Genomic DNA, 15,766 nt, shown 5'->3' with positions numbered 1-15,766 from the left:
AGTGACTTCAAAAACCAGAATTTTAATACTATATCCCAAGGACAAAAAGAACAGGAAAAAAAAAAGTCCTAAATTGACTCTAGTTGTTTTAGTGTTAGTAAAACAATATTGATATTTGTTATTTTGAAAATATTAAATATATAATGTTATAAGTTAAAGCAAACGAGGGGCACCTGGGTGGCTCAGTAGGTTAAAGCCTCTGCCCTCCGCTCAGGTCATGATCCCAGGGTCCTGGGATCGAGCCCTGCATCAGGCTCTCTGCTCAGCAGAGGGCCTGCTTTCCCCTCTCTCTCTGCCTGCGTCTCTGCCTACTTGTGATCTCTGTCAAATAAATAAATAAAATATTAAAAAAAAAATCAAATGAGTATTTACATTAATGTTTTTAGGAACCCAGATTGTCAGGGTAAAAGAATACATTGTTTCCAAAATATTTTTATATGTTATACATTTTTTTTAAAAGATGCTGGATAAAATTCTATGATTTCCCACTGAATTGGAAATTTCAGCATCAAGAAGAAAGAAATTTCAGCATGAACTTATGTTATATTTTTTCTTTCTATAAAGATGTTATGGGGTGCCTGGGTGGCTCAGTCAGTTACGTGGCCGACTCTTGGTTTCAGCTCAGGTCATGATCTTGGGGTCGTGAAATCGAATTTGGTGTTGGGCTCTGTGCTGGGCATGGAATCTGCTTAAGATTCTCTCTCTCCCTCTGCCCCTGTCCCCTCTAAAAAAATAAAAAGTTATAAAATACTTAAGTTACAGGGATGAAAAAAGTATAACACAGGAAATAGAGCCAATGACACTGCAATAACTTTGGTGACAGATGGTAACTAGACTTATTGTGGGGCTCATTTCATAATGTATAAAAATATGGAATCGCTATGATTTACACCTGAAACTAACAGGATATTGTTTTAATCCTTTAAGTCTTCCTGGTGCTCTCTAATGCCTTTACTACATACTGTTCTGTATGCCGTGTGTGATTAAATAGTCCCCTACCTTCTTTGGGAACGGAATATGTCAGTGTTTCCTTCTTTTTCTGTGAAGAGCCAGATAGTAAATATTTTAGGCTTTGCAAGCCATATGGTCTGTGTGGCAACTACCTCAATCTTCTGTTGTAGCCCAAGAGCAGCCATAGACAATAAGTAAACAAAGAATGTGGCTGTATTCCAATAAGATGTATTTAGTCACTGAAATTCAAATTTCATATAGTTTTCACTTATCACAAAGTATTATTCTTCCTTAGATTTTTTTCAACATTTAAAAAATGCCAAAACTATTTTCAGCTCACAGGCTGTGCAGAAACAGTGGACTAGATTTGGCTTACCACAGGCTTAAAAAAATGGAAAGTCAATTATTATTATAGTATTTGGTTTTTACCTTCTTACTGCTACTCTATTTTTTTCAACACTCTCAGACAGTGAATCGTCCTATAAAAAGTAGACCCACATATCTGGGTTTCTTAGAACCTAGGCGGTCTCCTGAAGGGCTGCCCTTAATGTTGTCCTGAGGGTGAATTCCCTCAATACAAATTTGTATCCTTGCTCCAATATCCTTCCCCATAGTATTGCCAGGTCTTGTTGCTTACAGAGAAGGTCATTACAACTAGCTACTACCATTCATGCTAAGCTATTCGTTGGACTGTTGTTTATTTTATTTTATTTTTTTGAGTATTGTCTAGAATAGTCAAAGAACCCAAACCAACTCATTAATAGGGCGTTTGTTATAAAAATTATGGAATTCCTTAATAAATCCATATAATTCTGTGTAGCCATTAGAAAGGATGTGGTCACCAGTATAGAACAATAGTATAATATGATCATAATTCATGTACTTAAACTGTGTAAAAAAACTTTTATTGATCCTGAATTAGTCCAAATGAAAAAAAAGTGCTCACCACTCTCCTAGAAAAACCTCTTATTCTCCAAAGTTTTCTAGTCTTCCCATTTAATCTTTGAAGTCACATTTAATGTCAGTCTAAATATACTCATAGATTTTCTGAAAGGCTAAAAATGGATATAACCATGAGGTACCAAAAGAGTTTTAGACTCTATTTTTATAATCTACCCTGAATTTTCAGGTGTACAGCTTGAAGCTGGATATCATGTTCTGTTCAGTTTCAAGCTTTTGATACAGCAAAAAGTTGAAGTGTCCCACAATTATATTCCACAGACTTACAGAAAGCTTTAGCATATCAAGGATAAAGGTATTCCACTCCTGAAGGCAAATCATTATGATGAAATGAACATTCTGTTGATAAACTACAAATTCAGGGCCAAAAAACTACATCCTAAGGCCAACCATCCATAGAAAACCATTTGTGCATACTGAACAGAAGCTATTGGAGACGCTAAACGTTTAATCCACACTACCTCAGGAGTCAGATCTCTATAATTTGTAGTTAAAATATCCTCACCAATTCTCGCTCCTGCAAATTCTTCATTAGAAATGAAAAACAAGCAACTCTCAAAGTCCGCCTGCTCAAAATCCACCACTTCCCAATACTTGCCTTATTATACACCAAACTTTATAGTATTCCTAGTATATATCCTTTACTTACCAAATATTTTTAGCACTATGTGTCAGATATTATTCTACATGCTTTATATTTACCTATTAAAATTTTATAACAACCTTTGAGGTAGGTGCTATTATTATCTCCATTTTGCAGATGAGGAAACTAACATGGGATAGTTAATTTTATGTCCCATTTGGCCAATCCCTAGTACTCAGAGACTTGGCGAAATATGAACCTAATTGTTGCTCTGAAGTTGTGTTTTAGATGAGATTAACATTTAGGTAAACTTTTTTCTTTTTTTTAAAGATTTTATTTATTTATTTGATAGACAGAGATCACAAGTAGGCAGAGAGGCAGGCAGAGAGAGGGGAGGCGGGAGAAGCAGGTTCCCCGTCGAGCAGAGAGCCCGATGCGGGCCTCCATCCCAGGACCCTGGGATCATGACCTGAGCTGAAGGCAGATGCTTTAACCCACTGAGCAACCCAGGCACCCCACATTTAGGTATACTTTAAGTAAAAGCTGATGACACTTCATAATCTAGGTGGGCCCCATCCAGTCAGTTGAAAGCATCAAAAGAAAAAAAGATCAAGGTGTTTTCCTCCATACCCCCTATCCCCACCCCACCCCAAGGAGAAGGAATTCTGCTTCTACACTGCTTTCAGTCCTGAGTTACAACATCAACTCCCTGGGTCTACAGTCTGCTGGCTTACACTGCAAGATTACAGACTTGCCAACCATGACAATCCCATAGAACAATTCCTTAAATCTCCACCCTACACACACACACACACACACACACACACACACACACACACACACACTGTTAGTTCTTGGCCAAAGTCATAAAGCTAGTATGTGCAAAAGTTGTAATTCAAACCAAAGTACTCTAAACACAGAGACTGGATTCTTTTTTTTTTTTTTAATATATATTTTTAAAGATTTATTTATTTATTTGACATAGAGAAAGAGGGAGAGGAAGTGTACAAGCAGGGGGAGCAGCAGGCAGAGGGAGAAAGAGAAGCAGGTTCTCTACTGAGCAGGGAGTATGATGCAGGGCTTGAACCCAGGACCCTGGGATAATGACCTGAGCTGAAGGCAGACACTTAACCCACTGAACCACCGATGCATGCCTTAAAAACTTATTTTGGGGGTCCCTGGGTGGCTCAGGGGGTTGAGCCTCTGCTTTCAGCTCAGGTCGTGATCTCGGGGTCCTGGGATCGAGCCCCGCATCAGGCTCTCTGCTCAGCGGGGAGCCTGCTTCCCCCTCTCTCTGCCTGTCTCTCCGCCTATTTGTGATCTCTCTCTCTGTGAAATAAATAAATAAATAATCTTTAAAAAATTATTTTTAAGTACTCTCTACACCCAGTGAGGGGCTTGACTTCACAACCCTGAGATCAAGGGTTGGATGCTTTCCTGGCTGAGCCAGCCAAGTGCCACCCCTGCCACCTCAACAGTATTCTTAATTCAGTGAATTTGGTGATTGCTAAATGACGAAAAAAATGTAAAATTAATTACTTACCAAGTAGACATTGTTTGCTGACTGTAGGGAATAGTACAAATGGACAATGAAAGGACTTTTGCTTAGGGCTAAGGCATCCCTCTCAGCTTGTACCTGATGAGTCATATTTTTGTTGATCATATCGGCTTTTTTGACAACCTATGGGAGACAACATAACAATATATTCATTTTCTTTTTTTATTACAAGAGTGTTCTCAGGTTTCAGAGTTGCCTTTGTGAAAACAACCAGACATAGAAAGAACATAGATGTCATTGTCATCGCCCTCAGGAAACGGTCAGAAAAAGAGCTAATATGGTAAACAGAACTAAAATTTCTTCAGAGAACTGCTTATTTTATTTATTTATTTATTTTTTAAAGATTTTATTTATTTATTTGACAGAGAGAGATTACAAGTAGGCAGAGAGGCAGGCAGAGAGAGAGGAGAAAGCAGGCTCCCTGCTGAGCAGAGAGCCCGATGCAGGATGATACAGGACTCGATCCCAGGACCCTGAGATCATGACCTGAGCCAAGGCAGCAGCTTAACCCACTGAGCCACCCAGGTGCCCGAGAACTGCTTATGTTAGCATCAAGTGGCATCGCATCCCTTTTGAGAAGGAACAAGAAGTAAACACATGCTCCCCTAGTGCCCTACATTTTAGTAGAAAAATAGTTCCATCCTACTAGTCTTTTAACAAATTCAAAGGTAGTAATGTTCCTAACAAGCCCCCAGATAATCAGGAACCTAGGCAAAGATAATTAGGAGCTAATAAATTTTCTTTAACTTCTGATTCTTTGATGGGTGGGAATTGAATCAGAAAGAGGAAGAATACTGGAAGTTTGTTTGCCTAAGAAAAAAACCTTAATAGTTAAAACTACTGAAAGTTAACAGTCTCAAATGCAGTCTTACAGAAAATAACAAGAAATGCTCTTTTCAAGTTGACAGGTAACTGGTACAGAAGCAAAACTGTAGTATAATCTATATTAAGATTGGAGCACTAAACTGAACAGACAGTAACATTGAGATCAATTGTCAGAAAGATTACTAAAAGACATATTTCTTCCAGGGACTCATTAAGAGTAATAAAATCAATATTAATGTGTATAATTAATACACCATAAATTCCAGCCTTATATACTTTCCATAAGAAAACTGAGGGAAATTGACAAAGCCAGTCTGTAACATGATTTTACCTGTCATTCCACTAGATTGGAAGCTCTGTGAACGCATGTTTGTGTGCAACACTGGACCCTAGACCCTACACACAAAGGGGATACTCAACAAACATTCATCGAAAAAATGAATTGGTATTTTTATTTCGACAACTAATAATGACTGATTAGGAAACAGAGTAGAAAGAAAAGCAAAAAACTGGTGGAACATATGAAGCAAGGAAGAATTAATTTCAATGGAGTGGGTCTTAAAGGTCAGGTAAGGTTTGAAGAGGAGTGAAGCGATATTTGGGACTCCCAGGACTCCGGGATCAAGACCTGAGCGCTCAACTGACTGAGACATTTAGGCGCCCTATGATTGTTTTTCTAAGAAGTTTGGACTTTAGCTTGCAAGTCACAGCCTAAGGAGTGGATGAAAAAAGTAGCGATTCTACTTAGGGGTTTACTCCAATAGTCTAGGTATGTAAATGAAGGTCTGATGAATCTCAAAAACACTGGTAAAAACAAAACCAAAAAACCTAGATGCAAAAGACTATCTGTTGTAAGATTCCATTTACATGCAATGTAGAGAAAAGGCAAATCTGTAGAAATAGAAAGTAGATTGCTGGTATCCTGGGGCCAGGGGTGTTAAGGGGGAGGTACTGAAGACAGGCAGCAGATCTTTTTAGAGTGATGGATATATTCTAAAATCGGAGAGCGGTGATAGTTACCCAAACTGTAATTTACCAAAAGTACTTTTAAGGAGGAAAGAGGGAGGGAAAGTAGGAGGGAGGAAGAAAAAAACAAAGAAAAAATGAAGTCCTGTATTTGGGTAGTCTTCGGAATGGAAAGGAAGGGATGGTAAGAAGGAATAGGAGATAGAATTGACAGGACTAGCTGAGACACTGGTTATACAAATGAAGTAGAAGAAAGTTAAAATGACTCAAGTTTCTAGCCTGAATGACAGCGATGAAGGTGATTTTACTAAACGGAGAGAGGAAATACAGAAGATTCAGTGTTGAAGCCTTTAGGCAGAGAGTACTGTTCAAAGTCAGGCAAGTACAATTCCAAGAGACCTGACAGATATTCACATAGCAAGGAAGGTGAAAATGCATCAGCTCTCAGCCTGCCCGTTTCTTTCCTTTCTCATGTTCACTCAGTGCGGAAATTGAGAGTAATCCGAAACTATGGAGTGGGTGAGGACCAAGGGAGGCCAGGAGAGGCTCAAATACACTGAAAGCTCTTGAGTGCTTTCCTAATGATATATGCTGCTGCAAGGATAAAGGAGTGAGATGTTCTAACATGTTTCAGTCTTTATTTTATTTTTTTTTTAAGATTTTATTTATTTATCGGGGGGCGGGGAGAGCGAGCACAGGCAGACAGAATGGCAGGCAGAGGCAGAGGGAGAAGCAGGCTCCCTGCTGAGCAAAGAGCCAGATGTGGGACTCGATCCCAGGACGATGGGATCATGACCTGAGCCGAAGGCAGCCGCTTAACCAACTGAGCCACCCAGGCGTCCCACATGTTTCAGTCTTTAAATAATTGTTTCAAATTTAATGTTTCGAACTTAATCCCGGTAAAGATCAAGATGGTAAACATGATTCAGAAATCCTGGCTTCTCCTCAGCATTGGCGGAGTGAAAGGAAGGGAAGGGCGGGGCAGAGGCGAGACACCCAGCCTGCCGGCGCTCAAGTCACCCCAAGTAAGAAGTCATGTCACAGCGCTCTATAGGCTCCTGCGGCCCTGGGGCCTGCCCAACCCGGAGGCAGGAAAGAGGGCCGAAGGTCCGGACTCTTTCCCTTTCTTTTCTCCCCGACTTCTTACCTTCACTGCGTACAACTTGCCGCCTTTCTGCCCGAGATACACTTTCCCAAAGGCGCCACGGCTGATGGGCTTCACTATGGTGAATTCCTCAATGGAGGGAGGTCTTGGCACTGGGATCCTATTCACGCACTCTCCTGTAACCGCGTCTTCTTCACACTCCTTCTCGCTTCCCGCAGTGGGCTCCATCGTAAGCCAGCCCGGATAGAAGCCTGCAGCATCAGCCAAGGCCCCTTTGCGAGCCACAACTCCCGCCAACTGAGTTCAAAGTAAGACCCCGCCCACGCACTCCGCCGTCAGTGACGCCACCGCGTTGCGGCGCTTGCCGCGCCGAGCCCAGCGCATCCCCGCCCCCAGCGCATCCCCGCCCCCAGCGCAGCCCCGCCCCCGTCGTCTCTGGTTTGTAGGCGCGGGCGGGGACCTTGGGAAATTCTCCAACCAACCACAGACTCTTCGAGGGCGGGGACCGCGGCCCAATCACTTCTTTTGTAATAATGGGGGAAGCACAGTTTTTGGTCTACAAGAGAAAGGGGCTACTCGGACTGGAATCTCGATCGCAGACCTGAGGTTTCTCCTGACTCTCCAGTCGAGGTTGACGGGACCCTGCCCTCGTCTCACTTTTGCTTTCTTTGTTTGGTTTTTACTCCTTCGCGACCTCGCACCCTGGCGGGAAATGTCAGCCAGTTTGGTCTGGCTAGTGCAAATCCGAGAATGTGGAGAAACTGGATGAGCAGGAAGCCAGTGGCTGGCCCTGTCATCCGACATAGAAACACGATGTAACTTGCCGGACTGAAGCGGATTAGAACGAACAGGAAGAATTTTCGATTTATTGTGGGGAAGATAAAGAGCACCAAATCGTAGCAAAAGAGGGAGGTGATAGTTACCCAAACTATCGTACCGTCCGGCCCCGTCGGAAAAGGAGACTAGACTGGAAAGTTTGATAAATTCGGTGTACAAAGAAAGACTTAAGAGGGTCGATGCCGTCGCCCCTTAAGAAAGAAATACGGCCAGAGAGCTTGAGGATCCCGCACTTGTATCATTCAACGTGGACATCAGCTAGTTTCGGGGCCAGGGGACCTCAGCTGCGGCAGTAGATACGTCAGTCCGGGAAAAGGGAAGCGGCAGACGTACGCCCCCGAGCATTGCCCACCTGCCCCGGAAGTACTGGTGCGTTGGAACCTTACCTTCCGGGGCAGATTGTCTGTCGTTGCAGCAGCTGTGAGAAGGGGAAGCCATTTTCTGGTTCTAGGAAGAGTAAGGGGTAAGGGGAGAGGGGAAAAGAAAAGGAAAGAAGGGCTCAGCACCTCCCCGCCGAGCCGTGGACAGAGGGGCACTTTCGGCAGGCTGGCGAGGTAGCTGAGAGCCCGGAGGAGATGTTTTCCCTGTCGAGTACGGTGCAGCCCCAGGTGAGTCTGGCATCGGTCCCTTTTTTCCTCCCTTCTTGCCCGCGGCTGTTTGCCGTTTGCGTTCTGTAGAAGCTGTTTCTCGTTTGGGATCCTAGGAGGGAAGCCATCTACCCAAAGCGAGTCCTAGGATTGAGAAGGGATCCGCGGCTACGCTGAGAGTAGAAGGCGGACGCTGTAGTAGAGATCGGTATGATGGAGACCTTGGTTGATAGCGTGATAGCGTGGAATTTTTCCTAGAGAATCCATTAGGCATTGTTCAGCGCCGGACATTCTGGGGTGGGGGGTGCGGAGTGAGGATGGAAACGCCTTTGCCTTAGATGTAAAGGGAGCAAGTAATGTTTTCTATCTTATCACCTCTCCGGAGATTTACTGTAACAACCCCGATACCCAATTCTTTCTTTCCTTTTTAAATGGAATTTAACTCAAACACGTTGTAATAATTTGAGTACCACGAATGCTTGCTTGCTTGCTTTTTTTTTTTCTTTGTTTGGGCCAGAAAAGACCAATAAACACATTTTTAAGTTATTGACTGCTTGCGTTACTATTTTTGTTTAGCCCCTGTCCCGTTTTTTTCATAAAGCAAAAGATAGGGCAGAAAAAAAGATTCCCAGGGTTCTTAATTATCTTCTTTCAGGAGTAATCACTTGTGACAATGTTTTGTCTTTGGTTCATTTAATCATCTTTTTTGGATGGTAACATTTTGATAGGGTTTTTGTTTGTTTGTTTGTTTGTTTTGTTTTTTGGGGGGGAGTTCTCAGTTTTGCAAATAAACAGGTTTTGGACATATTTAGATTTTAAAATAATTTTAATACTTTCAAGTTTCAGGAACGTATAATTACGTTCCTTTGTGTAATCCCACTCTCTTGGTTTTTTGTTTGTTTGTTTTTTGGCTAGTACTGGCTGGATAATTGAAAATGAAGTGATTAGCTATTTATTGAGTATCAGTAATGTGCCTGTCAGGTGGAGAAGACAAATGTGGAATCCTGATGGACATATGAAGAAAAATGGAATGGGAGTTAGCCAGGTAAAGAGTGAATGGAAGAAAACAGTTATCCCAGGTATCTGCAGGTCCTGAGATAAGGAAGAGCTTAGCTGATTGGGGGAACAAAAATAAGGCCAGCGTGGCTAGAATGTAGTGATTAAATGGTGTGATGACAGAAATGAGGTGGGGGAGAAGCAGTGAGGCAAATCATAGAGGAAGTTATAATAAGGTAACTTACCTTTTTTTTTTTTTTTAAGATTTTATATATTTATTTGAGAAAGAGTGAGAGAAAGGGGGAGGGACAGAGGAAGAAGGAGAAGCAGTCACCCCCACCAAGCAGGGAGTTGAGTAGGGAGCCCTGCCATTGGAGGCAGGGCTTGATCCAATCCAGGGCTCCATCCCAAGACCCTGGGATCATGACCTGAGCTGAAGGCAGATGCTTAACTGTCTGCTTATCCAACTGAGCCACCCAAGCACCCCTAATAAGACGGGACTTTGGATTTCATTTTAAGTTTATTGGGAACCATTGGATGTTTTTAAGCACAGAATGCTATGATCAGATTTACATTTTCAGTAGATCACTCTGGCTTCTGTGGAGAATTAGAAGGGCAAGAGCGGAGGTGTTTTCAGTTAAGGATGTTATTGCAGTAATCCTGGAGGGAGGTAATGTACCACTAAAGTGGGGACAGTGGTTATGGAAAGAAGGGGATGAGTTAGGTTTTGTTTTTTGTTTTTTTGGTTTTTTTTAGAATTTTTATTTATTTGACAGCACAAGCAGGTGGAGTAGCAAATAGGAGAGAGAGAAGCAGGCTCCCTGTTGAGCAAGGAGCCAGATGTGGGACTCCATCCCAGGACCCTGGGTTCATGACCTGAGCTAAAGGCAGTCGCTTAACCAACTTGCCCCACGAGTTAGGGATTTTTTGGTTTGTTTTGTTTTGTACAAGGAGTAGAATTTAATGAGAGATTGGATATGACGGATGATGGAAAGAGATGTTTCTGGTTTGATCAGCCAGATGCATGGAAATGTTATTTACCAATATGACAGTGTCCGTGTAACCAAATTCAAGGGGTTTGCCACTTGAGATGCATCAAGTTGAACACAACTCAAGGAACTGTTGAAAACAAAGGACTTGATTACTTCTTACAAGTAAGGGGACAGACGGCGCTCTGTGGGATTAGTATAGGGAAGCTTTTATTCAGTGTGTTAGGGGGTGGGGCAGGGAGCACTTCAAGTCAGTTGCTCAGGCCCAGCATGTCAGCATGCTATTGCACACATTGTATGTTCAAAAAAATGGTGAGAAGTTCAGCCTCTAGGGGATCTTGGCATTATCATGTGCTAAAGGTAACTTCAGGACAGCTCAGAGGGGCTTCAGGGAGACCCACCTAGCAAGGGGCTCACATAAGGGGCTGTCAAGGAGACACACCTGGCAAGGGGCTCCCAGGTGAAATATGTCTCCTTGGCTGGAATTGTTGGTTCTATAAAACAAAACATATTCCTTCCCTGCCTTTGTCCCTTTCCTTCCTCTCTTCTAATAGCTTTCTACCCTCTTACTTGAGTAACTTCCTATTGCATCCTAGCTTACATCTAGAGGAATCCTACCAGTTATTTGAAAAAGAAGTCTGACTTGGCCTGTTGGAAACAATATTAAACCCTTTAAAACTGAAGTTCAAGAAGTTTGTATCAAGAAGACTCAATTTTAGGAGATTTATCATCAGCTGGATGGAGAGTTAGGGGTACATGATGTTGGTAGAGATGGTGAAGGTATTTTGTGTACTGTAGGCAAGCTTAACTGGGCTCACAGAACCCTTACACATTTTACGCTGTGAAAGATGGTAAGCATTTGTAATTCCTGGCTGCTTAATCGGTGGAATATGCCTGAATTTAAACTGTGAAGTAAGGAAAGGTACAAAAAGTTAACTTTTTCATTGAGAAGAGATCAAACCATCATTTAGTAATTTTTTTTTTTAAGATTTTATTTATTTACTTGACAGAGATCACAAGTAGGCAGAGAGGAAGGGAAGAAGGCTCCCTGCTGAACAGAGAGCCTGATTCAGGGCTTGATCCCAGGACCCAGGGATCATGACCTGAGCTGAAGGCAGAGGCTTTAACCCACTGAGCCACCCAGGCGCCTCCATCTTTTAGTAACTTAAATCCATTTTTGAATGAGAAGCGCTATAACTAATTGAAATAAAGCTTTTCAAAGAAATAGGCAGAAAATACGTATCTTAAAATAATTTTGTTCCTGTAGTTTTAAAAGAGCTTATTGTTTCTTTCTCATCCTAAAAATAATACATGCTCACTGCCAAAAATGCTGAAAAGAATACAGATAAGAAAATAAAAATCCGGAGCACCTGGGTGGCTCAGTTGGTTGAGAGGACTTCAGCTCAGGTCATGATCCCAGGGTCCTGGGATCAAGCCCCACATTGGGCTCCTTGCTCAGTGGGGAGCCTGCTTCTTCCTCTGCCTGCTACTCTGCCTGCTTGTGCGCTCGCGCTCTCTCTCTCTCTCTCTCTCTGTCAAATAAATAAATAAATATATTTTTTAAAAACTCCATAATTTCATGGTGCAGACATTGTATTTTAGAATATATTCCTTCATACTTCTTACCTCGATACAAATATGTGTACGCATGCTTTTTTAAAAAAAGATGTAGTTTTACATTTAACAATTTTTTAAAAGATTTTATTTATTTATTTGACAGAGAGAGATCACAAATAGGCAGAGGGCAGGTAGAGAAAGAGGGGGAAGCAGGCTCCCTGCTGAGCAGAGAGCCTGATGTGGGGCTGGATCCTAGGACCCTGAGATTGCGACCTGAACTGAAGGCAGAGGCCTAACTCACTGAGCCACCCAGGCGCCCTTACATTTAACAATTTTTTTAAATTTTACAACATATTGTCAATTTATTTCTGTTTCAGTAAAAGTCTAATTGGAATCTGGAGTCAGCGTATCTTGGTTAGAATCTTTGTTCATACACTTGACTTGTTGAGTGTGACTTTGAACGTGTCCCTAAGCCTGTCTAAATTCTTAAATGAGAAGTAAAAATATTGTTTATGCCTGTTTTAAGGATTAAATGAGATGTTATAAATGAAGCGCATAGTACAAAACCTGGCAGACAAGCATGCCCTGAAGATACTTTGGGTTTGGTTCAAGACTACCACATTAAATAAAGCAAGTATTAACAATAACAAAAGTCAAATGAATTTTTGGATTTCCCAGTGCATCTAAAAGTTATGTTTGCACTATACTATGATCTATTAAAAACAATGAAACGATGTTATACTTTAATTAAAAAATACCTCATTGTTGAAAAATGCTAACCATCACCTATGCTTTTTATTTTTTTTTAAAGATTTATTTATTTGACAGAGACACAGAGAGAGGGAACACAAGCAGCGGGAGTGGAAGAGGGAGAAGCAGGCTTCCCGTCAAACAGGGAGCCCAATGCGGGGTTCCATCCTAGGACCCAGCAGATGCTTAATAACTGAGCCACCCAGGCACCCCTGTCCCTGTGTTTTTAAAATTTTTTTATTTTTTGTTTGTTTTTAAAGATTTTGTTTATTTGTCAGAGAGAGGGGGAGAGAGAGCACAGGCCGGGGTGGAGGCAGGCTTCTTGCCGAGCAGAGAGCCAGATGTGGGATCATGACCTGAGCCAAAGGCAGACACTTAACTGAATGAGCCACCCAGGTGTCCTGTGCCCTTTTTTTTTTTCCCCCTAAAGATGTATTTTAGAGATAGAGTGTACACACACACACACATACACACACGCACACACGGGAGCAGAGGGAGACGGAAAGGGAATCTCAAGCAGACTCCCTGCTGGGTGTGGAACCCCATCCTGGGCTCCCATCTCTTGATCCTGAGATCCTGACCCGAGCAGAAATCAAGAGTTGGACACTTAACCTACTGAGCCATCCAGGCTCGCCTATCATCTGTGCGTTCATAATCTTTTTGCGGATGGAGGGTCTTGCCTCACAATTGTTGGCTGGTGACTGATCATGGTAGTGACTGCCGAAGGTGAGAGGTGGCTGTGGCAATTTCTTAAAATAAGACAACACTGAAGTTTGCAATATCGATGGACTCTTCCTTTCATGAATGATCTCTCTGTCGGATGTGGTGCTATTTGATAGCATTTGACCCACAGTAGAACTTCTTTCATTATTGAACTGAATCATCTCAAACCCTGCGCTTCCTTATCAACTCAGTTTATGTAATACTCCAAATTTTTTGTCATTTCAATAGCCTTCACAGAATCTTCACCAAGAGTACATATCATCTCCAGAAACCACTTTTTTGGGGCACATGGGTGGCTCAGTTGGTTAAGCATCTGCCTTTGGTTCAGGTCATGATCCCAGGGTCCTGGGATCGAGCCCCAAATTGGGCTTCCTGCTCAGCGGGGAGCCTGCTTCTCCCTGTCCTTCTGCTTCTGCTCCCAGCTTGTGGCTTGTGTGCCCTCTCTCAATCGCATGCTCGCTCACACACACTCTCTCTCAAATAAATAAAATCTTAAAAAGAACCCACTCTCTTGGCTCATCTATAAGAAGCAACTCATCCGTGTTAGTGGGATCATGGAATTGCAGTGCTTTCCTCACATCTTCAGGGTCTGCTTCTAATTCTCGCTATTTCCACCACATTTACAGTTACTTTCTCCAGTGAAGTCTTGACCCCCTCAAAGTCAGCCCGTGAGGTTTGGAATCCGTTTCTTCCAAACCCCTGTTAATGTTGATATTTTTACCTCTTCCTGTGAAAATGTTCTTAATGCCATCTGAAATGGTGAATCCTTTTCCAGAAGGTGTTGAGTTTACTTTGCCCAGATCCATCAGAAGAATCACACTCTGTAGCAGCTGTAGTCTTTATAAAATGTATTTTTTTTAAAAAAGATTTTATTTATTTATTTGACAGACAGTGATCACAAGTAGGCAGAGAGGCAGGCAGAGAGAGAGGGGGAAGCAAGCTCCCCGTCGAGCAGAGAGCCTGATGTGGGGCTCGATCCCAGAACCCCAGGATCATGACCCAAGCTGAAGGCAGAGGCTTAACCCACTGAGCCACCCAGGCACCCCAAAATGTATTTCTTTAATAAGACTTGAGAGTATAAATTGCTTCTGACCCATGGGCTGTAGAATGAATGTTGTGTTAGCAGACGGGAAAGCAACATTAATCTGGTTGTACACATCCAGTAGAGCTCTTGGGTAATCAAGGACATTGGCAATTGGCAATGTCCTTGATTACTCAGTACTGTACAGTGAGCAGTAATATTTTGAAAGAATCATTTTTTTATGAGCAGCAGGTCTGGTAACAGGGGGCCTAGAGTATTGACTAAATCATATTCTAAATAAATGTGCTATCAACCAGGCTTTGTTCTTCCATTTATAGAGCAGAGGCAGCGTAGATTTAATACTATTCCTTTTTTTTTTTAAAGAGAGAAAGTGACTTTCTCTCTTAAAAAGAGAGAGAGTACACACACAGGCAGAGAGGCAGGCAGAGGCAGTGAGAGAAGCAGGCTGTCTGCCAAGCAAGGAGCCCCATGTGGGACTCGATACCAGGACCCTGGGATCAAGACCTGAGCCAAAGGCAGTGGCTTAACCAACTGAGCCACCCATGCATCCCAATTTAATACTATTCTTAAGGGCCTAGGATTTTCGGAATGGTAAATAAGCACTGGTTTCAGCTTAAAATCAGCTATCATAGTCCCTAACGAGAGAGCCAGCCTGTCTTTTGAAGCTTTGAAGCCAGGCATTGACTTCTCCTCTCTAGTTATGAAAGTTCTAGATGACATCTTAGACTAGAAGGCTGTTTCTTGTACACTGAAAATCTGTTTTGCATAGTTATTCATTAGTCATCTGTGCCATCTAGATCTTCTGAATAATTTGCTGTAGCTTCTGTATTTGCTGTTTTACCTTGTGCTTTTACGTTATGGAGACGACTTCTTTTTTTTTTTTTTTTTTAAAGATTTTATTTATTTACTTGAGAGAGAGCATGAACGAGGAGAAGGTCAGAGAGAGAAGCAGACTCCCCATGGAGCTGGGAGCCTGATGCGGGACTCGATCCCGGGACTCCAGGATCATGACCTGAGCCGAAGGCAGTCGTCTAACCAACTGAGCCACCCAGGCGTCCCTATGGAGACGGCTTCTTAAACCTCATGAACCAACCTCTGCTAGCTTCAGAATGTTCTTCTGCAGCTTCTTCACCTTTCTTAGCCTTCATAGATTTAATACAGTTAGGCGGTTGCTCTCAGTTAAGCTTTGGCTTAGGGGAATGTTGAGGTTGGTTTGATCTTCTAGCCAGACTACGAAAACTTTCAGCAAGAAGGCCTCATTTTGCTTTTTTATCATTTGTGTGTTCACTATAATGGTACTTTTAATTTACTTCAAGAACTTTTCTTTTGCATGTACA

The 15,766-nt window shown here is 42.3% G+C and overlaps 2 protein-coding genes across 4 annotated transcripts in view; one reads left to right on the top strand and one right to left on the bottom strand.

Annotated features, from left to right (window-relative positions):
- MASTL (microtubule associated serine/threonine kinase like) overlaps nucleotides 1-8,166 on the bottom strand; it is a 35,107-nt gene extending 26,941 nt beyond the window's left edge. For both annotated transcript variants that reach the window (XM_045084953.1, XM_045084954.1), the window contains exons 1-2: nucleotides 6,991-8,166; nucleotides 4,038-4,175 (exon numbers count right to left, since the gene is read on the bottom strand). In XM_045084953.1, the coding sequence (XP_044940888.1) occupies nucleotides 4,038-4,175; nucleotides 6,991-7,176 (324 nt within the window). In that variant the 5' untranslated portion in view covers nucleotides 7,177-8,166. The remainder of the gene's footprint in view (nucleotides 1-4,037; nucleotides 4,176-6,990) is intronic.
- Nucleotides 8,167-8,172: 6 nt separating this feature from the next.
- YME1L1 (YME1 like 1 ATPase) overlaps nucleotides 8,173-15,766 on the top strand; it is a 50,808-nt gene continuing 43,214 nt past the window's right edge. Inside the window, exon 1 of one of the 2 annotated variants that reach the window (XM_004757663.3) lies at nucleotides 8,173-8,393. In XM_004757663.3, coding sequence (XP_004757720.1) covers nucleotides 8,361-8,393 — 33 coding nt within the window. In that variant the 5' untranslated portion in view covers nucleotides 8,173-8,360. The remainder of the gene's footprint in view (nucleotides 8,394-15,766) is intronic. The other variant, XM_004757664.3, reaches the window with a different exon arrangement.

Source organism: Mustela putorius, unplaced genomic scaffold (assembly GCF_011764305.1).
Source record: "Mustela putorius furo isolate JIRA1106 unplaced genomic scaffold, ASM1176430v1.1 tig00000827_pilon_pilon_pilon, whole genome shotgun sequence".
NCBI classification, from domain to species: Eukaryota; Metazoa; Chordata; class Mammalia; order Carnivora; family Mustelidae; genus Mustela; species Mustela putorius.
This window is presented reverse-complemented; position numbering and strand designations above follow the sequence as displayed.